Below are 24,952 nucleotides of genomic sequence, written 5' to 3' on the forward strand. Positions count from 1 at the left end.
GTGTCCTCACAGGAGAGAGCACCCACTCTCCCCTGTCACTTCTTCTAAGGGCAGTAACCCCATGTTGGGGCCCCACCCTCATGACCTGACGTAACCCTAATTACTTCCCAAAGGCCCCCCCTTCAAATGCCATCACCCTGGAGTTAGGGCTTCCACTTATGAACTTTGGGGTTGGGGAGAATGACACCATCAGTCCATAGCAATGGCGAACCAAGGGCTTCTTATTCCACAGGAAAAGAAACGGACACCTTTCATAGCATTTTTCTGGCTTATTTTATAAACTATTCTAGCACATTTTTTTCCCTGAAGGGGAAGTCTTATTATTTCCAACAACCAATGGCAGAGTAAGGTTTCCATCCTGAGCCCTTCCAGGATATAATAACAGCAGCTGGATGTCGATCTATTTATCACAAGGATCATCAGGCTTTCCCTTTAACCCTGTCCTCCCCAAGAAGCTGAGATAGCAATAGTGCAGGAAGGCTTGGCAGCTTCTTGAAACTTCTTTAAATTCAGCTATTTTCACCCTAAATCTTAATGTCCTTTTCATTTAATTTTGTAATCTATTATAGGACTAATAAAATAACATTTGAAGGATATCAGGCACTAAGTGGGGAATCATTTTATTATTGATTGTCTTTTTTTCAAAAGATAACCTTGTTTTCTTTTCAATGTATACAAATTATTTATGTTCAGTGGAGAAAAAAAATTAACACATTTAAACACATTTAAAAATTAACACATTTAAGAGGGAAAAAAGCACCCATAATCCTAAAGCTGCTTTTAGAATGTGCTCCTTGTAGACGTTTCATATAGCCAAATATTGCTCTGTCTACAGGTGAATTTGTGTGTGTGTATATGACATGTAAATTCACGCACTCCTGCGTCATTAACACTCCATTCCAGTTCCAATGGGCAAGTGGCGGGAGATCCTCGTCAAGTTGTCTTGCTGCTTCCTGCCACGATGGCGATGAACACCTGTTATGAGAACGGGGAAGACTTCAGACAGTGTTTACTTTGAAAACCTAATTAAGCATAGCCTGAAGAGCAGCCCCCAGGAGCCAAGAGGCCCGGGAGGGGTCCCAGCTCCTTGACCCACTGTTTCTGTGAATTTGGACCCTCTGATGGGCCTCGATCCTCTTACCCATAAAACCAAGGGCTTCCACTGTGATCTCTGTAAGATCCCTTGCAAATCTCACTCCTGTGACCTGGAGGCCATATATTGTAATGCAAGCTGAAATCACCATGGCTGCCTCTGTTTCCCTGCTTTTGAGGCACCCCGAGCTGTTCTTTCACTTAGGAAAGTCAGCTGTGTGGTTGGAAACACCGACCTCAGCTGCTGTCATAACTCTTCCACAGGTGCCGACATCCACGGAGACCCAGGCTTCCCAGGCCCTCCTGGGGACAGAGGTGACCCAGGAGACGCCAACACCCTTCCAGGCCCTGTGGGAGTCCCAGGACAGAAAGGAGAGCAAGGAGCTCCAGGTGAGGCCACACATTCCAAAGCCAACATTGCCGTCCCCATAACCAGAACCCACCCCGAGGTGGGGCCGTGGAGTGTCTATGGGGTGGGAGAGGCTGCTCAGAAGTGCAGGAAAGAGCTGGTTTTTCTGGGGAGGACTACCTGTTGCAGAACCTGTGAGCTAGTCTTAGTTTGTTAGGCAATTTATGTTTTCCCATCTGTGTTAGTGAGGCCCTGACCACCCATCCCCAGGACTAACTGATAAGCTCCCTGGCCTAGAGACCCTGTCAGATCCCTCCGTGTGCCTGGGGCACTGGCACAGGCCTTGCCATAACAAGCACTCTGGGTAGTGAATGTGCAAATAAATAAATGCATTAAACCTCCTAGCAGAGCCATGCTGAACCATACTTGGGTAGGAAATAACCAGAAACCTAACTTCTCACCCCATAGCCTCCCTGCTCACCAGTCAAGGTGGGCTCAAGTCTAAATGGCAGTGAGAAACATTCCTAGATAAAAATAGAAACCAGGACCTTCCTGGGATCCAGTCTGCTAAGGGTGTTGTGGTCTCATTGTACATGAGCCCACAGTCCCAGAGCCTGTTTCTGAGATCAGTGGGCCTCTCCCGCACCCCACCCACCTCACCAGCCCGACCAGGTGCATCTCCTGGCTCAGGTATGGGAGCTGGGCAGCACACCTGGACAGACAGTCTGGGCACCCTGGGCTCCATGGTGGGAACAAAAACTCTGGCTTCCATGCACAAAAGCCTGAGTTTTTCTAGTGCCAACTCCCCATGAAGCTAGAACCAGACACCCACAGGAAAGGAAGTCAGAACCAAGAAGGCCAGCAACCCTGACTTTTTCTGGGGTGCAGGGATATCTCAAGGCTTGCAGATCACATCTGACTCTCCAGGATCTGCTGCCTGCCCTCTCCCCTCATCAAGAGCTAGAAACTCCGGAATCCCCTAGCCTCAGAGCTCCACAGCACTGATCTGAAGATAGGAGAAAGAGGAGGGGTGCTGCCAACAGGAACCAGACTATCCTGGGAGGCTGCATGGTGCTGCCAGAGCCCTAGTCAGGGTGAGGATCCAGGACAGTACACCAGCACAGCCTCAGCCAGGGATGGGGATCTAGGGTCAGTCCACCAGCACAACCTCAGTCAGAGTTGAGGATCTCGGGTCAGTCCACCAGCACAGCCTCAGTCAGAATTGCGGATCTAGGGTCACTCAGTCCACTAGCACAACTTCAGTCAGGGATGAGGGCCTAGGGTCAGTTCACCAGCACAGCCTCAGTCAAGGATGAGGATCTAGGGTCAGTCCACCAGCACAGCCTCAGTCAGGGGTGAGGATCTGGGGTAAGTGACTAGGACACACCTCAGCTATACCTCTACCAGGGATGAGAGGGATGCTAGGTAAGGGTCAGCGGGCACAGCAGAAGCTGCACCCAGGACTGAAGGATCTAAGGTGAGATCACGAGGCACAGGCCTCAGTCAGGGGTGACGGGAGTCTAGGTCAAGTCCAGCCAGCACAGGCACTCGCTCCTGGGTGACGGATCTAGGTCAGTACAACGCAGCACAGCTTCAACCAGGATTGAAGGTCTAGGGTCAGTCCACCAGCACAACCTCCACTCAGGACTGAGGATCTAGGTCAATCCACCAGCACAGCCTCAGTCAAGGGTGACGATCTAGGGTCAGTCCACCAGCATAAGCCTCCCAGGAGCCCAGCAGTAGAGTTGACCATGCCCATGACCTTTAAATCAGACACCTGTTGGGTTCTTGTTCTGCATCTCACATGCGCCATATTTTTACCATGTGACCTTGGCCATGGTATTGAATGTCTCTGGCGTTGTCTGTAAAATGAGAATAAAAATGTGCTTGTGAGTATTGGGAGGATACAATGAGGTACTACAGGTAAAGCTCTTGCACACAGGAGGCCAGCAATAAATGTCTGCTATTTTTAAAGGCCTTGAAACAGCATTGTTTTCAGAGTGTCATGATGATCACTTTACCAGTCTGTCACCTGAAAGTCATCTGGGAACTCAGCAATGGGGAAGACTTGGCCAGGAGATGTGGAGAGGAGATCCGGCACAGGGAGGGGTGGAGGAAACTGAGATGGGATTTCGACAGGGTGCACACAGTGGGCCGTAGAGGGGGGTCACAGAGCACAGCTGCTAGCATTTCGTATGACCATGCATTTTTAAAGTTTGATTCACACAGCATGATGTTCAGGCCCTGTACTTGACCACAAAAAAAATTAAGATTTCCATCCCCAAGGGCAGAAATTTACCTCATTTATTTTCCACTTACACCTCAGCAAAATGCTTGTCCCTGAGTGAGTGCTCAACAAATACTTGATGGAGAAGAATATTGTGAAATTGTAGGATAATTTTCTGACATCAGTGGAGAGTTATGTGTAGCTCGAAACACCCCTAAGGTTGCCTTGATGGCCTTATTACACATTTGATCTGTGTGGGACCCATTTATCAAAACTCTAGGTGACCTCCTGTGGCGCTCCCTGCCTTCCATCCCAGGGACCTGGACGGTGTCCCCGGCTTCCAAGCCACCGTGAGGCATGCTGACTTTTGTAAGCCATGCCCCCACCCTCGACCTGCACAAACATCACAATGGGCCTATGAGCTGATGACTTCAGAGCAGGTCCTGGGGGCCAGAGCAGACACTGCCCAGTGCCACTGGGCCTTGGCATATGAGGCCACTGCCTCTGGCTAGTGATGAGGGAAAGACGACTTTCCATGATGACCTTCACACACTGATACAATGTCATTCAGGACACACACTCTCCTCTGAAAATACGGGAATAATTTGAATCCATTATCTTCCTTTGCATGAGTCGCATCTCATTTGTGTTAGTTCGTTCTCATGCTGCTATGAAGAAATACCAGAGACTGGGTAATTTATAGAGGAAAGAGGTTTAATTGACTCACAGTTCCGCATGGCTGGGGAGGCCTTAGGAAACTTAACAATCATGGCAGAGGGGGAAGCAAACACATCCTTCTTCACTAGCAGCAGGAGAGAGAAGTGCCGAGTAAAAGGTGGGGGGAAGCCGCTTATAAAACCATCGGATCTCATAGGAACTCACCATCAGGAGAACAGCATGACGATAGCTACCTGCATGATTCAGTTACTTCGCACCAGATCCCTCCTACGACATGTGTGGATTACGGAAACTACAAGTCAAGATGAGATTTGGGTGGGGATACAGCCAAACCATATCACAGTTCACTGAAGCTAGAATTTGCAACCTCACCTGTGTCTGCAGCTGACATTCAAGCATCAGTTCCTGATTTGGCCTTGAGTCATGCAACATGGCCCTTCATGGAACCCCTGTTAGTGAGACTTTTTTATGTCAGTACTTAGGACGATCCGTGGGGGCTACTGAGAAATCTTGATGGTTTTCATCTAGATTCCAGCAAACTGACTCATGTTTGCTAAATGTTCTCATTAACAGAGGCCTCATCACTGCAGTTAAGTTAATTATGTTTTCGTGGGAATCTGCCAGTCTGGGGATTGCACTGGATCATCTAACTCAGGAGTCTGCCATTATTTACTGACACTCACCATCTGTTTCGGGGAGTTTGTGACAATAGCTAGAAGCAGTTCAATTGGTGTCATTTTATATCAAACCACAGATGGTGGCTCACTCATGCCCTCAGGGCTAATGAACCCACTTGCGTGTTGTCTGTGATTTGTGAGACAAGCCTCACCTCTCTAAATACTTCTCCTGCTGTTTGTTTTGTCCTACTTGGAAACATGCATGAATGGAATCCTTTCTCCTGGGATGGATAATGGATACCAGGATGTTCCAAAGGGAAAACCTCTTCCTGCTGCTGATGGGTATAGATTAGTCGTAAAGCCAGAGGGGAAACAGAAAACCACTGTTGCTACGTTTTCTCATTTTTATAGATTTGCACTGTTTGGCCCAGCTCACTCTCCTGCGGAGCAGAAATGATGCCCTCCTTGCCCACTTGGACATTCGGACATTTTGCAGGGTTCTAATACTAATGTTGGTCCCCAGCCCTTCAGGAAAAACAAAAGACTGAAGGTGGTTAGGAGAGAAAGTAGACTTAATCCTCCCAGACTCAGGTCCACACTGATTTCTAACCACCACTGCCCTACAGCACATAAAGCTCCATTAGTGTCTTGTTGGCTGACAGCACAGGAAGGAGTGGAATTTCCACAGATTTCCTTATGTGGCCATTTCTCTCTTACTCCCCTACTAGTGCCAAAGAGCTCCAATCTTTGACCCAAAAACTGTTGGTTCTCGTTATTTACCGTAGTTATGTTCTGAAGTCACCAAGAACACTGACTTTGTGAATACTGAACCATTGCTCCTAGGGGAAATACAAGGCTAGGTTCCTGCAAGCCTCTGCTCACAAGATGTTTATCAATGATCAATATGTAGCCTGGTTTTCTGTGTAACGGCACCTTGTTTAGTGTGGATTGCTGATTCATGAACACTCAACACGCACTCTCACTCATGCCTAAATGCAGCTTCTCTTACATATGTGTTTCTCCGTAAGGGACTTCACAGCCTTCTTCACTTACCAACACTAGGCTGCACTTCAACACAATGCATGGGGGGCATCTGAAACAGCAAAATCACCAGCATAAAGCATGAAAATGTGGAAAACAGGGCACTACAGAGACCAAGACAAGGACATGTGTGTACAGTGTGAGCTGCAGCAAGAAGGCAGGAGCGTCACCTTGCTGGACCTCAGCTGGGACTCATTTTGCTTCTGTGTATGGCTGTGAATGCCAGTGTTTATTTGGCGGGGGGGATTCCAAGTGAGGTTTAGTGAGCAGACAAGTTGGGAAATACAGAATCTGTGAATAATGAGGACCCACTTTGTCCAAGCTGGGATCCAAGGCACTGGAGGACAGCCACAGGGAGGGTTGACAATACTGATGTCAATTGCAAGCCTCCTTTGCAATTTTTCAACCTTCCGTCCATCATGTGTGCCGACCACTGTCCACATGTATCAGGATCAGAGTCTGAGCGGCTGTGCCACGCCTGGGGCTGAGGCTCCATCTAAGCATGATCGGGCAGTGCCTTGGGGAAGTGGAGCACAGGCAGAAGGATCCCAGTGGAGGGCTCCTCACAGGAGAAAGGCTGGAGTTGGGGGAGGGGTTCACAGCCCCTGCCTCCCCAACCCCACCCTGAGAGCCTCCCCAGCCCCATCATGAGATGATCCTTGGCCCAAGGGCACCTCCCATCACTGTCTCACTCACTAGGCTCTGGTCCAGCACATGTGATGGTGTGGAGGGAAAACAGTAGATTTGAAAAGTTGGGTGCTAATGCTGGGAAAACAGTGGATTTGGAAAGTTGGGTGCTAATGCTGAAAATAATGTCTTCTGTTTTCATCCTAAGGGGAACGAGGCCCACCTGGGAGTCCAGGACTTCAGGGGTTCCCCGGCATCACGCCCCCTTCCAACATCTCTGGGGTACCTGGTGACAAAGGGGCGCCAGGGATATTTGGCCTGAAAGGTAAGCAGGACTTATGCATCTGTGCTTCGACATCTCTAGGGGCAGGAGCCGGCAATGGCCCACTTAATCTAGGGGGAGAACAGACGTTCATTTCCACACTGTGCCCAGACTCCGATCAAAGGGGCAGGGGCCATCATGATCCTCCTGTATCATTTCCATCACCTGTACGACCTGGTCCCCGGGAAGCCGAGACACAGGCCATGTCATTTAGTTGCTGTAATAGCAGATATTCAAACCGCAGGGGACTCAGAAATGTGTGATATGAACGGCTTTCTTCTTCCTCACTGTATTGTGTTTAGACAAATATTAAATTTAATTTGCATTCCCTAATCACAAATGAGCTGAATATTGGAAAGAGATGGTGTGAAGATGAAGTCACCCGTCAAACAAGCATTTGTGCGTCAGGGTTCACAGCAGCACTATTCACAAGCTCGAAGTGCTGAAAGCAACCCCAGTGTCCATCAAATGGAGGAATTAAGAAGCAAAATGCAGTCAGTACACACCCAGCGCAAGAGGAGTCCGTCTTTTTTGTTTGGTTTTCTTTTTTGTTTTGTTTTGTTTTTTTGAGACAGTCTTGCTCTGTTGCCCAGGCTGGAGTGCAGTGGCACGATCTCAGCTTGCTGCAATCTCCACCTCCCGGGTTCAAGGAATTCTCCTGCCTCAGCCTCCCAAGTAGCTGGGATTACAGGTGCCCACCACCACGACCGGCTGGTTTTTGTGTTTTTAGTAGAGACAGGGTTTCACCATGTTGGCCAGGCTGGTCTCAAACTCTTGACCTCAAGCGATCCTCTCACCTCTGCCTTCCAAAGTGCTAGGATGACAGGTGTGAACCACAGCACCCGGCCTTTATTCAGTCTTAAAAAGAAGGAACTCTTACCACCTGCTGCCACCTAGATGACCCTTGAGGGCATTCTGCTGAGTGAAAGAAGCCAGTCTCAAAAGGTCGGATCCTGTGATCCCACATATATGAGGCCCCTGAAGTCATCAGATTCATAGAAACAGAAAGTAGAATGGCTGTTGCTGAGGGTTGGGGGGAGAGGGACATGGGGAGTGAGTGTATAATGGGGACAGATTTCAGTTTAGGATGAGAAAGTTCTGGAGATAGTCAGTGGTGAAGGTGAATATATTTAATGTCACTGAGCAGTGCACCTAAAAATGATTAAAATGGTAACTTTTATGTTACATGTATTTTATGACAACTTTTTAAAAACAAAGACAAAGTCATTCCATGCCACAAACTTGCCAGAGACTGCCCCCAGGGGCCTTGGGGTCCTATTTAAACCCTCCTTTCTTGTCCCTAATGCCAACAGGTTATCGGGGCCCGCCAGGGCCACCCGGATCTGCTGCTCTTCCTGGAAGCAAAGGTGACACAGGGAACCCAGGAGCTCCAGGAACCCCAGGGACCAAAGGATGGGCCGGGGACTCCGGGCCCCAGGGCAGGCCTGGTGTGTTCGGTCTCCCGGGAGAAAAAGGTAACAGTGCCCTGGCCACAGTGAGAGGAGCCCCATCCCCACAGACTTTCGTGTCCCTAACATCTTGTTTGTGTTTGTTGCAGGGCCCAGGGGTGAACAAGGCTTTATGGGGAACACTGGACCCGCCGGCGCGGTGGGCGACAGAGGCCCCAAGGGACCCAAGGGAGACCCAGGATTCCCTGGTAAGTGACTGTCTGCATACCTGCAGAGCTAGTGGCTCAGCCCAGCCTCTCCAGGCTTGGCGACATCCTGAAGGTCAAACGGCCAGGATCCTCTCTGGCATGGGTCCCATGTTGTAAAGAGCAGGGAGGAAACCAAGGCTGCGACTCGGATGTTGTCACAGGGCCTTGGTGAATGGAAAGTTTAATATTCCAATGGCAGGCGCTGAGTCACGGCTCAGGCCCATTTGTGTCTGGCTCATCTCTAGAAAGCACAATTGTCCGGGAAGCTCCAAAAGGGGCCTCCCCAGGTGAGAAACGCAGTAGCACTCAGAGCAAGAGAGTGGAATGACCTTGTGTGTTTACTGGGGCCTCTCTGTTTCTCTTCCAGGTGCCCCCGGGATTGTGGGAGCCCCTGGAATTGCAGGAATCCCCCAGAAGATTGCCATCCCACCAGGGACAGTGGGTCCCCAGGGGAGGCGAGGCCCCCCTGGGGCACAAGGGGAGATGGGGCCCCAGGGCCCTCCCGGAGAACCAGGTAGAGTGCTGAGCTAGGGCCTGGAGCCCCTCAGGGCTGCCCGGGCAAGGCCGGGGCCTGCTGGCATTACGTCCTCTTGTGTTCTTTGCTGATCGCCAGCTGTGCCAGGCGTGGTCACAGTTTCCAGCCACACTCACACTTCTTTGGTGGCTTGCAGGTTTCCGTGGGGCTCCAGGGAAAGCCGGGCCCCAAGGAAGAGGTGGCGTGTCTGCTGTTCCCGGGTTCCGGGGAGATGAAGGACCCATAGGCCACCAGGGGCCGATTGGCCAAGAAGGTGAGTGACCAGTGGCGAAGGACCTTCCCAGGTCCTAGTGCTGTGGGTCTGACTCACAGACTGTGGTCTGTAGGAAAGGGACACATGAGAGCCCAGAAAAGCCAGAAATGAGGCGCTGCCCCACTCTCCTGCTCCCAATCTGAGCATGCTGCTTCACTCCTGTGCCCAGCAGAACACCTGGCACCGAGTCCCGGGATAGCCTCCCTCCTTTTCCTGGGACACCTGCAGTGCTATGGAGTGGGCAGCAGGGATCAGTAGACTTCAAGGATCAGGATTAGACAAGTAGCCAAAAAGCAATTATTAAAATTTACTAGACCCACATTGCAAAGCCCTTATTTTTTTTTTTTTTTTTTTTTTTTGAGACAGAGTCTCACTCTGCCTCACCCAGGCTGGAGTGCAGTGGTGTCATCTCAGCTCACTGCAGCCTCTGCCTCCCGGGCTCGAGGAATTCTCCTGTCTTAGCCTCCCAAGTAGTTGGGACTACAGGCATGTGCCACCACACCCAGCTAACTTTTTTGTTTTTGTAGTTGAGACGGGGTTTCACCATGTTGGCCAGGTTGGTCTTGAACTCCTGACCTCGAGTGATCTGCCCACCTCGGCCTCACAAAGTGCTGGGATTACAGGTGTAAGCCACCATGCCCGGTCGTCTTACTTATTTTTTTTTAAATTATTTGCACATATGCAGAATGAAATAGGCCAGGAATAGCTATTCACGCAAAAATAAAATCCCAAATTTGTCTTAACCTGAGCTCAGTTTGAGCCAATGGTCTGAGCATTAAAAGTAAAATTAAGGCCAGGCGCGCCTGTAATCCCAGCACTTCGGGAGGCTAAGGTGGGCGGATCACGAGGTCAGGAGATTGAGACCATCCTGTGCCACTGCACTCCAGCCTGGGCGACAGAGTGAGACTCTGTCTCAAAAAAAAAAAAAAAAAAAAAAATTAAACACAGGTAGCATTTTTGGTGTCCAAGTTAAAGGAAATAGCAGTCCCCTGCCCCTGGGGTCAGATCCACAGCCGGCAAATTATGGGTAGTGTGGGGTGCACCTGAAAACAACTGCCGGCAAATCAGAGCCCGCCCAGGGTAGGAGACAAGCTAGGGACGGCGGAGGGGAAGTGTCCTGGGAGAAAGGGCCATGACCATGGGTGTACCTTGGAAGGGGAGGGGACAATGGGAGAAAGGTTCACCAGGGACAGCCAAGAAACATTCACAGAGCTGCTTTGCTGGAGGCAGATGAGCCACCCCATGTGCTCCCTGGGTAGGAGTTATAGGAGGCGGATCTCGGCTGCGCAGAGAAAGAACATTCTAACCCAGGATGTGGTCAAGTGCGCGGTCAGCGTGGCCTGCAATGAGCCACGTCTCCTGGAAGTGTCCAGCAGAGAGGCCACTGCTGGGGGTGGGGGCTGGCCTGTGATACTCCTCTGGACACTTCCAACTCCAGGGACGTTGGGCACATCCTGAGGGGCACACGCCTACCTATGGCCGACTGAGTCCTTTATGGAAAGGACCCCTCCTCTCTGCCCAGTGCCCTCACTGCCATCATTTCATGCTACTAAGCACAAAGTGTAGATCAAATCCTTCCCAGTAGTCTCCTGATCTCAACAGACAGCCCCAAGATCTGGGGAAGGAGAGCAACGGTTCTAGGCGCACCTGGAAACTGCCCTGCACCCCTGGGTTCCGAGGTTTCTGTGGGCGGCTGTGAAGGGGGCGGCTGTGAAGGGGCTGCTCTCCCTCTCCCTCTTGGGCTGTAGGGGCGGCTGTGAAGGGGCGGCTGTGAAGGGGCTGCTCTCCCTCTCTCTCTCCCTCTCTCTCGGGCTGTAGGGGCGGCTGTGAAGGGGCTGCTCTCCCTCTCTCTCTCCCTCTCTCTCGGGCTGTAGGGGCGGCTGTGAAGGGGCAGCTGTGAAGGGGCTGCTCTCCCTCTCTCTCTCGGGCTGTAGGGGCGGCTGTGAAGGGGGCGGCTGTGAAGGGGGCGGCTGTGAAGGGGCTGCTCCCTCTCTCTCTCCCTCCCGGGCTGTAGGGGCGCCAGGCCGTCCGGGGAGCCCAGGCCTGCCGGGTATGCCAGGCCGCAGCGCCAGCATCGGCTACCTCCTGGTGAAGCACAGCCAGACAGACCAGGAGCCCATGTGCCCGGTGGGCATGAACAAGCTCTGGAGTGGGTACAGCCTGCTGTACTTCGAGGGCCAGGAGAAGGCACACAACCAGGACCTGGGTAGGTACCTCCCACCTGGCCCCCATGATCTGCTCAGGGCTGGCCTGGAAGTGGCTGCGGTCAAAGGGCCACAGCGAGACTCCCAAACCCTTCACGGCTGGTCAGTTCCCCTGATGAAGGGTCCACCCACATTCCTGGAGGTGCAGAAAGATGAAAGCGGCCTTTGAAGCAGAAGCCTTACAAAGCCCTCAACCTCAGGACCTAACACAGGGACCTGCCTTCTAACTTGGTATCGACTTCCGCAGGCGCCCGTGTGACCCGTCTGACCCTTGACCCCTCTCCCGTGGAGACCACCAATTACTTCACCTCCTTCTTGCTTTTTGACCCAAGTTCTGTAGACTTGGAGTCAGGCAGGGGCCATAAGGTGCTGGGGTTCGTATAAGACTCTCCCATACAGGACCCCAGGAAAATGGACCCATGGATACGTGTGCATGCTCTTATTCAAGGAAGCCTTTAAAAGGCACTAATGTGACTTTGAATACAGAAAACGCAACACACACAAATTACAAGTGAAGGTGGCTTAGTCTGAGGTCCTCTTTGAGGGGGCGACGGGAAGGGTCTCCGAGACACTGGCTGCGTTCTGCCTCCTCAGTGCAGGTTACACCAGGCGTTCTGCCTCCGGAAAGCGTGCGGCTGGCTCATGGCGCCAGCACATTCCTGCCTGTGCGCCCCACTTCCACAATGAGTTTCTAAAGAACAGTGAGGCAAAGGCCGCCAAGGATAAGGGCCTAGAATAGATCTGGGAACAGGGCCAAGGAGGCAGGCCTAGCCCAGGCATGTTTGCTAAGGGTGGCTGCACTTCTGGGTCTGAGCTTTTCCGTAGTCCCTGTGAAGAGGGAAACCTGCTTCGCCGCATCACTGAGCGTGGCCAGGAGATAAAGGCTGTCTTCATCTCTAGAAGCAATAAGGCTACATGGAAGGGAGAGGCGCCAGGGCTCCTTCTGGGGTGGCTCCTTGGGGTCAAAGAGCGACCCCTTCGAGTGCCATCAGAGTTTTCTTGGGGCCAGTGCTGTTAAGACCCCACTAAGGTAAGGCTCACCCAAAATGCTATTCCATGAAGACGCCACTCCCTGCTGATCCTACTTGGCCCAGTATGTGTGAGACCTTGTAGAAGAACAGAGCTGTTCTGAAATGCCAGTGAGTCTGTTTGATCAAAAAGAGAAAAAGAAAGAAATTGGAAAGCCTTAGCCTGGCTGAACTCCGCCAGGTGTCCTGGGGCAAGTCTGTGACACGGAGCCTCCTGGGCCTGGCTGGGGCTGGCAGGTGTGTCTTCTAGCCACACTGCACTGTGATCTCATGACCCCTCCTTCCGCAGGGCTGGCGGGCTCCTGCCTGGCGCGGTTCAGCACCATGCCCTTCCTGTACTGCAACCCTGGTGATGTCTGCTACTACGCCAGCCGGAACGACAAGTCCTACTGGCTCTCTACCACTGCTCCGCTGCCCATGATGCCTGTGGCCGAGGATGAGATCAAGCCCTACATCAGCCGCTGCTCTGTGTGTGAGGCCCCAGCCGTCGCCATTGCCGTCCACAGTCAAGATGTCTCCATTCCACACTGCCCAGCGGGGTGGCGGAGTTTGTGGATCGGATATTCCTTCCTCATGGTATGTGGCATTTGCCCAGTTCCCCTCCCCAACCACACCCTGGCTGGGGACATGGCAAGAACAGCTGCCTTTGTAAGAATAATCAGGGCAGTTCAGGGTGTGCACTGCACGAGGGCACTTGGCCCAGGGAGAGAGTGAGAGCTAGAATACAGCTTACACTTTGCTAACTGAGCCACATGCTGGGCACAGGGCTTCCCCCACCCAGAAAGGGCTCATTAATTTGGCACCAGGCCTTCGTAAGGAGTGTAACCAGGACGAATTTGCCTGTTATCCGTCTTACTAGTATAACACCAACACCAAAGGTACAGCTGCTTTGGGTTTACCAAAGTCTAAATATATGGAAGACTTTTCTCCAGAATCCTGATCTTCTTTAGAATCTGTCTGGAACCTTAAATACCTTCAAGAAATACCTATTAACTGCCTGGCTTAAAATGGATATATATTCATGAGGAAAATTCTGGAATACCTTTGGGTATAAAACGGAGAGCCTGTGTACTTTGAAATCCAGGAGAAGGTGCACGGCCAGGACCTGGGAAGGTGCCGCCCACCCTGCCAGATCACCTTTGGGTATGAAATAGAGAACTCTCAGCTTTGGCCGGATCAGGTTTAGCTTAATCTCTAGGGAAGAGCCCACAGCACCGTAGTGTCTCTTGCAATATTACCTCTTAAAGCAGAGGCTCCTCAACTTGGAGTAGGGTCCCGTCCTGACAAATTCATTGTAAGATGAAGATATCGTTAAGTTGAAAGTGCATTCTCAATTTATGATGGGTTTATCTGGATGCAGCCCTACCAGAAATCCAATAGTGAATTGAATACATATTGCTTTGGCACTGTCGAAAAGTCAAAACTCATTGAAGTCTAACCATGGTAAATCGGGGACCATCTGTATACTATTACAGGGAGAAAAGAGAGTCTCGCTGAGGACAGTGGGTCTTCCACTGAGTTTATTTATAGCCATTATAACTGTCATAACTCCCAGCTACATGGATCAGATGCCCAGCATGTTAAATATTTCATAAATTATATATATACAGCATAAAATATAAATTACCTAATGATTGCTAATCTTTCAAAACAACAGGAAAAAAAAAATCCAGATTCTAGGAAAGGAAGGAAAAGACAAACAGTATTGGCATTTTAACAAGTATTGTTGCTCTGATAAGTTGGAGCAACAGGATACTAAATCCCGGGCAGGGACAGGCACAACTTCTCCCTTTCCAGAAGCGTATCATGGAAGGTGGCTTTGGAGCAACCTTCTTTTGTTTCACAGTGACCTTCGGGGTGCCCCGTGTCATGGAGGAAGTAAGCTTTGGTTGCTTCTATTTTTTTAACTCACATTGTTAAATTCAAAATAAATGAGCCTCTCCCTTGTGAAGGGCATGACTACACAGTATCCAAAAAGGTCAGGCATCCCCTGTTCCGTTAGCAATCAGGTTTCAAATTACTGTCATGAGATAAGCAGGCATTATCCTCTGCACACATAACTCTCTGCTTAAATAAATGGCTGACAGCCTCAGCAAGCCTGGAACTTGACATCCCCAAAAGGCATGGGTTGAGATGGCTCCTGTCACCCTGCTGACAGATGCAGGGGTCAGAACAGATGGGCCAGAAGTACCTTGACTTCTGAGAACAACAGAAAGTCCCCACTGGCCCTGACGATGGATAAGTGAGCAGACACATCTGTGTGCTGGAGACGTGCCCCCTCCAGCTGTGTCCTGACTGCTGTCTAGGAGACAGGACCTGAACCAAGACAGCTGTATGCCTCGTCTGTGCTTTACATAGTCTTTGAGCCCTTCCGTGTGGTGACAAGCATATGGTATCACTAGGGCTGCTGGCATCTCAGCATGAGAGCTGACTTTGGAGAGGAGAGGAGAGGACAGCTTGGCTGAGAGCAACTGCCCCACTGTCCCCAGTGGATGCACAGAAGGCGAGAACAGTGCTGAGGCTAGCACCCGGCTCACCCTTCTTGTGGCCCCAGAAGATGCATTTTCTGCATTCCCTACAAGCGAGCACCATGTGGGAGGGAGGACAAGGGCAAAGCCATGGATGCAGACTGCAGCAGCAAAAGCCATTTTCCTCCCCTCCCCTCAGTGGCCTCTCTCAAAGCTAGTCTGGTGGAGGCTACAGTATCTAGCTGGCCATTATTTTAGTTCCTCTTTTTTCAATTCTGGCTACAATCTGGAGCCCTCACAGCCCCTTCTCCAGGTCAGCCTCTCATCCAGGCAGTTCTCTTAAGATATATGAGCTGCTGTGAGTACCAAAGGCAGAGGCTTGCCCACTGAGAGGAGCACATGGAAAGGGTGCATGTGTCTGCACTGTGTGCACTTATGCACGTGTGTGCACAGGGGTGTTTACATGCATGGGTGTGCATGCGTGCATTGTGTGTGTGCATGTGTGCGTGTATGCTTGTGTGTGCAGCAAACTCAGCTCTTACCTGGCTGTGCCAGCCTCTAAGACTTCGCACATCACGCTCCCTTCTGAGCTCATGCTGGGAGTCCCAGGTGTCTCCTTTGGGCAGCTCCCAGCACGGCCTCAGCTCCTTCAGACCGCAGTGAAGCCAGAGGTGCCCAGGAGGACATCTCCACTTCTTATTACCTGCTCATTAGCAGACAAGAGCAGGCAGCTCAGGGCTGGACAGGCTTCTGCCTTCTGTGAGCAGAACACTTTTTAAAGGCTTTTTGGTTTCTGTGTGTGTTTAAAGGAAAGCTTAAACTAGGGCCCCTGCCCAAATACATCACAGTACAGCCCCTTTTTCCCACAAACTGAACTGAGATATTTCTCTTCTAAGTAAACAGATTCCGAAGCCCACTTACCACTCAAAGCCTGCTCAGCCAAGCCAAAGGGCACTTATACACAAACTCTGGGATCCAGGAGGCCTGCCATGCATTTCCATAAAGGCTAAACATGTTGACGCAACAGAAAGTAGACCTTTAAAATGAAAAACAAAACATAAGTCTCCCTTGAAGGCCTCACCCGTCTCCCAGCCAGCCTCAGGATCCACTAATTATTTAACAACCTCTGATTGAAAAAAAATTACTTAATTACACAAGTAATACATTTTATTGTGAAAATCAGCAAGTACAGATTTTTTAAAATAACTAAAACCACTTATCTTTCCTCCTCAGAGAAGGGGCTGGGAGGCCTGGTTGGGTGACTATTTTTAAGTTACCAGCCTCAGATGCTAGCCTACGTTTTAATTTTATTTTTTTCTTTTAAGAAGAGTAAACATTGTGTTATCTCTTCCGCCAGGTATTTTTCTTTGAATGGTTGATTAGGCAGATGGTTTGTTTTGTTACTGAAATGTCGTCAGTTGCATCTGTGGCTCATACCTGCTGTCGGTGCTCTAGTTCCTACTGAACGGCCAGCCTCCGCAGCACATCCTAGTGCCCGGGGCTGCCTCCTGCAGGGGGCCCGGGTGTATTTCACCAACCCCCTCTTGCTGAAGGTGCATTTGTGAGGATGCCGCATATCCGTATTGACACCGATGGGTGGATGGTCATGGTTTGCTGTTCAGTAAAAACAAACGCACAGAAGAGGGCTATGCCCTGACCCCGTGCCACCTGCAGCCTGTGATTCCTAACCCTGCCCTGCCCCCTCTCTGTGCAGCACACGGCGGCGGGAGACGAAGGCGGCGGCCAGTCACTGGTGTCACCGGGCAGCTGTCTGGAGGACTTCCGCGCCACGCCATTCATCGAGTGCAATGGAGGCCGCGGCACCTGCCACTACTACGCCAATAAGTACAGCTTCTGGCTGACCACCATTCCCGAGCAGAGCTTCCAGGGCTCGCCCTCCGCTGACACGCTCAAGGCCGGCCTCATCCGCACACACATCAGCCGCTGCCAGGTGTGCATGAAGAACCTGTGAGCTGGCGCGTGCCAGGAGGGCCATTTTGGTGCTTATTCTTAACTTATTACCTCAGGTGCCAACCCAAAAATTGGTTTTATTTTTTTCTTTAAAAAAAAAAAAAAGTCTACCAAAGGAATTTGCATCCAGCAGCAGCACTTAGACCTGCCAGCCACTGTCATCGAGCGGGTGCAAGCACTCGGGACCCCTGCAGGGCAAGCCCTGCCCATAGAAACCCAGGAGCAACCCTGGCCTCCGTCACCCCTGCTAGATGTGCCGCCTGGAGGCACAGCTAACCACTTTGCACACACCATGTAACCACTGCACTTTCAAATGCCACAGACAACTCACATTGTTCAACTCACTTCTCGGGGTGGGATAGATGAGACAACAGCACACAGGCAGCCAGCCGTGGCCAGAGGCTCAGGGGCTCAGGGGCTCAGGCACCCGTCCCCACATGAGGGCCCTGTGGGTGGGCCTGGCCCTGCATTCTACACCAATGTCACGCCAGCTCTACGCTCTCCCAAACACTGTTGATGTGAATTATCTTCAAGGCAAAACTGTGCTCTTTATGGTAAAACCACTGATAATCACACAGCGGCCGGTCATTCTTTTGCCACATCCCTATAGACCATTGGGTTTGGCCAAACTCAGGCGGAAGTGGAGACCTTTCTAGGCGTCATTGTCAGCCCTGCTACTTGAAGGTACACCCCATAGGGTCGGAGGTGCTGTCCCCACTGCCCCACGTTGTCCCTGAGATCTAACCCCTCCACTGCTGGGGGTGAGCTGTGCTCTTCTGACTACCCCCTTCTGTGTAACGACTATAAAATAAAACTTGGTTTTGAATATTTTTAAACCCCAAGTTGCTGACTGCCTTAATCTTATCGTGTTCATAGAGCAAAACGTTTGATGAATGCAAGGCACTGCGTCCACCCATGCTGCTGTTTTTATCCATCTCAGTAGAGTTGAACCCATTCGTGGTATTGCAGCCATTTCTCAGGGAATGTGTTTATGTTTATAACTCACTAATGCTTACAGAAAACACCCCAACCAGGCCAGGCGTGCTGGCTCACGCCTGAAATCCCAACAATTTGGGAGGCCGAGGCAGGTGGATCAGCTGAGGTCAGGAGTTCGAGACCAGCCTGGCCAACATGGTGAAACCCCATCTCTACTAAAAATATACAAATTTGCTGGCGCCCATAATCGCAGCTACTCGGGAGACTGAGGCAGGAGAATCACTTGAACCCGGGAGGCAGAGGTTGCAGTGAGCTGAGATTGTGCCACTGCACTCCAGCCTGGGCAACAAAAGTTAAACTCCATCTCAAAAAGAAAAAGAGAGAAAGAATAAAAAACCCCAACCAGTACTTGTGGGAATTTGGAGAAAGGGCACTTCACAAATGTATTTCCAAAGTTATTCAATTCGTTCCAACATAGGCTGGGTGCAGTGCCTCACATCTGTAATCCCAGTACTTTGGGAGGCTGAGGTGGGAGGATCACTTAAGCATAGGAGTTTGAGACTAGCCTGGACAATATAGTGAGACCCCATGTCTACAAAAAAAAGTTCCCAGATAACTTCCCAAGTCAAAGCTCAGTATTTCAAAGAAACAGTCTCTGAGATTCAGCTCACAGAGTTTGACTCTGAAATGCAATCTCAAATTGAAGTTTTCCTAAGAAAAATGTTCACATTATGAAATAAGTATCTTACCTTATAATGTTCTTTGAAACAGATAAACAGCTGCCCTAGCTCGTGTTCCCCCAGAAGCTGGCTGAGGCCAGGACCTCTACACACCAGGGCTACATGGGAAGGTGATTTCAGGAAGCCTGAGTGGGACCTGGAGGGGGAGAAACCAAGAATAAGAAAAGCCAACTCAAGGATGTTAGACTAAGGGGGTTACCACTGTGGACAGTTTAGGTTTGATCCTGCTTGGGATCCACCAAGTGAAGGAGCCTCGGATGGTCCAGCCATGGCCTGGAAAGGGAAGTGTTCTCCATCAGCTGTGGTCTCGACTGGTCAGGGGTTGCCTGAGGGTGTTAATTCCCTCACACTCCCAGGTGCGCCACACACCAGCACGGCTGAGCGGGCTCCTGCCAGATGCCAGGTAGAGGTGGTAGAGAACCAGGCAGAGCTGAGACACAGTGTGTCAGGCCACACCTGCACATGGCCGGTCACTACGGCAATAGCTGTAGCAAAACGGTGGGCCTAGAGCGTGTGAGACGGAGATCAAGAGACCAGAGCTTGCAACCACAGCAACTCTAAAAGCTGGGAAGCAGCAATTCATTCTAGACTCCACCCCCACTGCCAAGGAGGCAACCACAAAGTATGCTGCGGTCCTGAAGACCCCTGCTCGACTGGAGTAGGCTGGATACCTTGTGTGGCGATCACACTTCAGCGTCAGTACCCAGTGTTAAACATCAAAGAAATGTTTCACCCTAGACCTAAAATACATGAGAAGACGAAGATCCTCAACACAATTGGTTTCCAAAATGTGGATTATAAAATATCAATCACAATTCATAACCCCGACATCTGTGCCAAGGAGCCCACGATCCCGCTGAAGTACAGCGAGTGGAGATGCCTCATCTGGAATCGAACCACTGGACATCCTGCACCTTGAAAATCAGAGCTCTGTCCTTCAGGGACCCTGCATGTTGCATAAGACAGATTTTCCCAGGCTAGTTTCTTGGTGCCAGGAATAACTGCCCCCTGAGAGCTGAGCGTGCTTGAACCATCCACTAATGATGTGCCACATTTTCCAGAGGGTGGGTGCCCCAAAGTCAGAATCACCTCTGCCTCCCAGCTGCTTCAGACAGTGACTTTCAGCACCCCTGGCAGAGATGCTGCTGGAATGCGCATAAGGATGCATCTGCAGCCATCCTGACTGGGTAGGGGTACCCAGAAGATTCACAAGCCCTGGAGAGCACATCAGCCTTTAATCCATCCAAGAAGAGCAAGTTGGCAAGGACGGCCTGGGTGGGTTGGTTCAGTGAGCCGGGCCTCCAGTAAAATGCATCAAAGTACCTGTGCATCAGAGTGACGTCAGGAGAATCAGATCAGTCACTACACGTGACGTTTCTAAAGCTGCAGGCATGTACGCACTCGTACGTGTCCAGGACCTAAGAGGAAGGAGGTAGAGAATCGCTGCAACTTGGGAGTTCTAAATGTGTTGAGGTTGAGCACTATGATTTCAAATGCACAGTGCAGGGAAGGGAGTAGAATGATTTGGAAAGTAAATTCCATGACATGCTAGACATGGGATGCAAGAGTAACACGAGCTACCAGGAGGATCTTAAAGTGACAGACCAAACCCAAGCAGATGTCTTGAAGGCAACGAGGGAACAGCATCCTCACCTCCCACACGTGGTGCAGCAAGAACCTCACTCTGCAGACTCAGGAAGCCACCACGCTACAAATATCTAGGAGCTGTTTGTATTCATACAGCATAAGTTCAGCTCAGACAATAAAATGTAAGGCTGTCCTCCCCCTCCCCTCTGAGAAATACTCAGTGTTTCTGGTTACACCTGGAGGTGGCTTTTCCTTGAGGCTGCCTTCCTGGAAAAGGGCCATCCACTTATTTAAAAAGAAAACACCGCGGAAGTGTCAGGAGCTCATTGAAGCCAGTAGGGGAAAGGTGCTGTTAATAATGTGAGTAATTTGGAAATGAGTGGCGTCTCTAAGACCAAAGGCAAAGAGAACTGCACACAGCATTGTACTCTAGTGGATAAAGTTGTTTCTTGCAGGACTACTGGTGAACAGTGCTGACACCACATTCATGCTAAAACTGAACCATTGGTTGGGCACGGTGGCCCACGCCTGTAATCCCACAACAGAGAGAGACTGTCTCCAAAAACAAAACAACAACAACAACAACTGAACCATTAATTCAGTGGATGGTCAGTGGGAGCCATGTTTCTTATTGGAGGAGAATTTACAGCAAAGTGGGGAAATGACACAATGATTAGTCAGAGATATCAGAAGAACTCAGGTTTAGCCTATTATAGACACCTATAGTCGCATAAAGAAATACCTGTAGGTATGTGTCTATATAGGGGTAGGTACGTGTACATATAGGGTTAGTACACACGCATGTATTTCTTTGCTCTGTCAGCTGAGAGGGCCTGAGAGAAGCAGCCCCCCAGGAGCAGTGAGCATACCTGGCCCCAGATCTGGGTTTCTAACACTCTTCTCCAATGAAAGGACCTGAGGCTCCTCAGGGAGATGGCTGATTCTGAGACTGGGGCAGGAAATACAGACGATGAGACTGGAACATCTTGTAGTGCCAGAAAGTAAGGAAGTGCTCAAATAAAACCCCAGATGGACATATGTGGAAGTGACACGGGAGCCATCTAAAAGAGCTCCCTAAGACCCAAGACGAAGCCATCTGAACAAGAAAGTAAGATAGTCTTGGATAACAACCCAAAGTATAAAATCAATATCCATAAGTCCATTCTGAGTCCTCAGCCTTCCTCTCTAAGGATGGCCTGCTGTTCCCAGCACCCAGCGAGGTCCTCAAGGCTGAACGGTGTCCAAGGAAGAGTGGCTCATGGGTGGCGTGTCTCCTGCACAGCCTGTGCCCAGCTGTGCGGGGCGGCTACGGCTCCGATGTTGACGCACATGTGTGTGCAGCTGTGCAGTGGCGTGTGTGGCACACGTACACCCTCCCCAGAAAAGAAGCACCTTTCCTGCTCCTACACCTCCCCGTCAGACACTTCTCACAATTCTGCCAAAACCAAGGGAGATGAAAAACGAAATGTCACAAAGACAATGTGCCCTTTTTTTTGAGACGGAGTCTGGCTCTGTTGCCCAGACTAGAGTGCAATGGCAGGATCTTGGCTCACTGCAGCCTCCACCTCCTGGGTTCAAGCCATTCTCCTGCCTCAGCCTCCCGAGTAGCTGGGAGAGGTGTGCACCACCACACCCAGCTAAATTTTTTTGTATTTTTTAACAAAGATGGGATTTCATCATGCTGGCCAGGCTGGTCTTGAACTCCTGACCTCAAGTGATCCCCTCCCAAAGTGCTAGGATTACAGGCATGAGCCACCCCACCCAGCCCCAAGGCAATGTGCTTTAAAGCGAAGCTGGCTTTCTCTCTGCCATTACTGAAAAAGGGAAAATCATTGCTTTCTGGCCATTTTTCTCTAGTGGCTGCTTCATGGTGACATCACTCTGCTGGGGTTGGAGGTGGAAGAGGACGGTCATCTTCCTCCTGTGGTCCAGCCCCTCTGCAAAGTGCTCTCCCGGGTGCTTTTCCTGCCTCCCACTACTCTGTGAAGTAGGCACGATATACCCCATTTCATAAAGAGATTTTCCCCAAAGATGGCAAATCAACTTGCACAAGATAACACATGTACTCAGGGGGCATTCAAGCCAAACCTCTACACTGGGCTGACTTCCTAAAAACAGTGACCATTGAGCATCAACCACGTGCCAGGCACCCGAGGCACGTCACATAACATTACCTGCGCCGTTCAGAAGCCTCAAAGCGTAGGGTCATTTCCGCGTACTGCCAGAGTCCCCGCACCCGAGGGGTATTTCACAATTTCATTGTACAAGCCCATTTTAATTAACTAGGTTCTTCTCAGAGGCCAGGAACACGCACTTAGAGATGAGAGGCTGCAGCTGCAAAGCCACATGAGATGGGGCAGGAGGGGACTGCTGTCTTCCCGCGTTTAAAATACGCCCAGGAGCCCCCTTCCCCCACCCCACCTGCAGACTCACACTTGAGGGGACCTTGCCACATGCAGGGGTGACTCAGGGACCTTCTCCTCCCATTCATGGCCAAAGTACAAGAACAAAGGGCAGATGGATGGGGTGGAGCCCGCTTAGAAGATGTGGGTCCCGTGATGGCATAAACCAGCCCTAAAGCTGGAGCCATTCCTAGAGGCCATTTCATCCCACATGGGACAGGACCCCGCTTCTCCTCCAGGTGGGACCCATTCTTTCGCCTTAAGCTGGCTTATTCTTAACTGTACACTCACAAAAATAATCCATTTTATCTGCAGGATTCCTGGGAAAGGAATTCTTGCATTCAGATGATGAGGACTCTGTCCAGGGGCTCTCACACCTCCCTCGAAGCTGGGAGAACTCGCCCCTGGCCATGGGAGCCACCCGCCACACAGGGGTTGGTGAACGAGGCCGCCATGCAGTGAGGCTGAGGGAGAGGGTTTGGAAGTGCTACTCGGGATTACAGTGACCAGTCCCAGGCCTGCCACCTTCAGACCGAAAGCAGGCACAAGCCAACCCTGCTCACTTAACTGAGACCAGCTCCCAGGAGACAGCGTGCCAGGCCCCAATGCCTTCTCCCTGTGGGAAAATCTGGATGGGGGATTAAAAAAAAAAAAAAAAGGTGGGGCTGAGGCTTGTCCTGGACCCATGGGTATCCACCATTTGCAGCCCAATCAACCAAGCCCACCTTTAGGGGAGGAAAGACAGGGCAGCAACTGGAACATGGCATTGAAAGTCCGAGGTTCATATTCCCAAGGCATTATGCCCCAGGCAGGACCTTCCACATATTTTGACATCCCAAGAAAACAGCCATTGTAGACTGAGCTGGGAGGGCCTCGTGAGGAAGGGGGGGGGTGCTGGGAGCCAAGGCCTGGGCGTGTCTCACTCCAGCCACTGACACCCTGGCCCAGGACACACTTTCTCTGGCCTTGGGTCCGCACATCCTCAAGCAAGGTGCCCTCCAGATCTGATCTCCGAGGGCTGGGCCAGTGGGTTCAAGGCAAACACAAAGGGAAGGGGAGGGGCACAGAGCTTCATAACCACGCAAGGACGCTTGCTCTGAAGGCATCTGCTCTCCCTGAAGGAAGCAGCCTGAACCACAAGGGAGGACTGGGCCGAAGAGCTTTCAGAGCAGGCACAGAGGAGGCTGAGTGCAGGCGGTATTACGTGTGTGCAGGGTCTCGGCGGTGCGTGTGTGCAGGGTCTCGACTGTGTGTGCAGGGTCTCAGCTGTGCGTGCAGGGTCTCTCCACTGTGCGTGCAGGGTCTCTCCACTGTGTGAGCAGGGTCTCAGCTGTGTGAGCAGGGTCTCAGCTGTATATCCACCCCACCGCACCCAGCCCCTCTGTCCTGTTTCAACAGTGAGGCTCGAAAGATCCAGCTCTGCGAAGTGGGAGGATGGAAGACCCCTGCACACTGTGGGTCTAAGAAGAGGCTGTGCTCCTAATAAGGGCACGTAAGAGGACGAGGGGCACAGGCCACCCTGCCTGGCCACAGAAAGGAAGATACGAGCTGGACTCTACCACCCAGGCCTGGGAGGATCTGTGCCTTTGAAATCCTCCAAACACCTGGAGGCCACCCTACTGCACTTCCAGCAGGGTCTCTGGGGTCCGGGTCCCACTCTTCTTCCTTCTTCAGAGGTTTGTGGTCATTGCTCAGTAGGGACTCAGCCTGGTTAGAGTCTCCCAGGAGCACGGAGTGAAAGCCGAGCCCAGAGCCATTGCCCCTTCTCTCTGGAAGACAAGTACCATCTCTGTGTCTCATGGGGTCTGTCTCATGGGCCTTGAGCAGCCTCTGCTGGAGAGATTCATGTGCTGGGAGCACCCGTGTGCTATGGGGATCCGAGTGCTGGGGGGAACCCATGTACTGGAGGGACCCATGTGCTGGGGGGAACTGTGTGCTGGGGGGACCCATGTGCTGGGAGGACCCGTGTACTGGAAGGACCCATATGCTGGAGGATCCACGTACTGGGGGGATCCGTGTGCTGGGGGGATCCGTGTACTGGGGGGATCCATGTGCTAGAGGGACCCGTGTTCCAGAGGGACCCGTGTGCTGGGAGGACCCGTGTGCTGGGAGGACCCATGTGCTGGGGGAACCCGTGTGCTGGGAGGACCCGTGTGCTGGGGGGACCCGTGTGCTGGGGGGACCCGTGTGCTGGGGGGACCCGTGTGCTGGGGGGACC

At 51.4% G+C, this 24,952-nt stretch overlaps 1 protein-coding gene and 1 long non-coding RNA gene across 3 annotated transcripts in view; one reads left to right on the top strand and one right to left on the bottom strand.

The window, feature by feature from the left end:
* COL4A2 (collagen type IV alpha 2 chain) overlaps positions 1–17,905 on the top strand; it is a 208,468-nt gene extending 190,563 nt beyond the window's left edge. The window contains exons 40-48 of the mRNA XM_017868195.1: positions 1,357–1,482; positions 6,840–6,956; positions 8,267–8,428; positions 8,512–8,610; positions 8,978–9,124; positions 9,282–9,398; positions 11,413–11,604; positions 12,920–13,206; positions 16,813–17,905. Of these exons, the coding sequence (XP_017723684.1) occupies positions 1,357–1,482; positions 6,840–6,956; positions 8,267–8,428; positions 8,512–8,610; positions 8,978–9,124; positions 9,282–9,398; positions 11,413–11,604; positions 12,920–13,206; positions 16,813–17,070 (1,505 nt within the window). The 3' untranslated portion in view covers positions 17,071–17,905. The remainder of the gene's footprint in view (positions 1–1,356; positions 1,483–6,839; positions 6,957–8,266; positions 8,429–8,511; positions 8,611–8,977; positions 9,125–9,281; positions 9,399–11,412; positions 11,605–12,919; positions 13,207–16,812) is intronic.
* Positions 3,004–24,952, bottom strand: part of LOC108527060 (uncharacterized) — a 23,266-nt gene continuing 1,317 nt past the window's right edge. Inside the window, exons 2-5 of one of the 2 annotated variants that reach the window (XR_001884680.1) lie at positions 20,069–20,163; positions 18,755–18,881; positions 16,020–16,134; positions 3,004–3,303 (exon numbers count right to left, since the gene is read on the bottom strand). This is a non-coding gene — a long non-coding RNA (uncharacterized LOC108527060). The remainder of the gene's footprint in view (positions 3,304–16,019; positions 16,135–18,754; positions 18,882–20,068; positions 20,164–24,952) is intronic. The other variant, XR_001884681.1, reaches the window with a different exon arrangement.

Source organism: Rhinopithecus bieti, unplaced genomic scaffold (genome assembly GCF_001698545.2).
Source record: "Rhinopithecus bieti isolate Rb0 unplaced genomic scaffold, ASM169854v2 scaffold_3734, whole genome shotgun sequence".
NCBI classification, from domain to species: domain Eukaryota; kingdom Metazoa; phylum Chordata; class Mammalia; order Primates; family Cercopithecidae; genus Rhinopithecus; species Rhinopithecus bieti.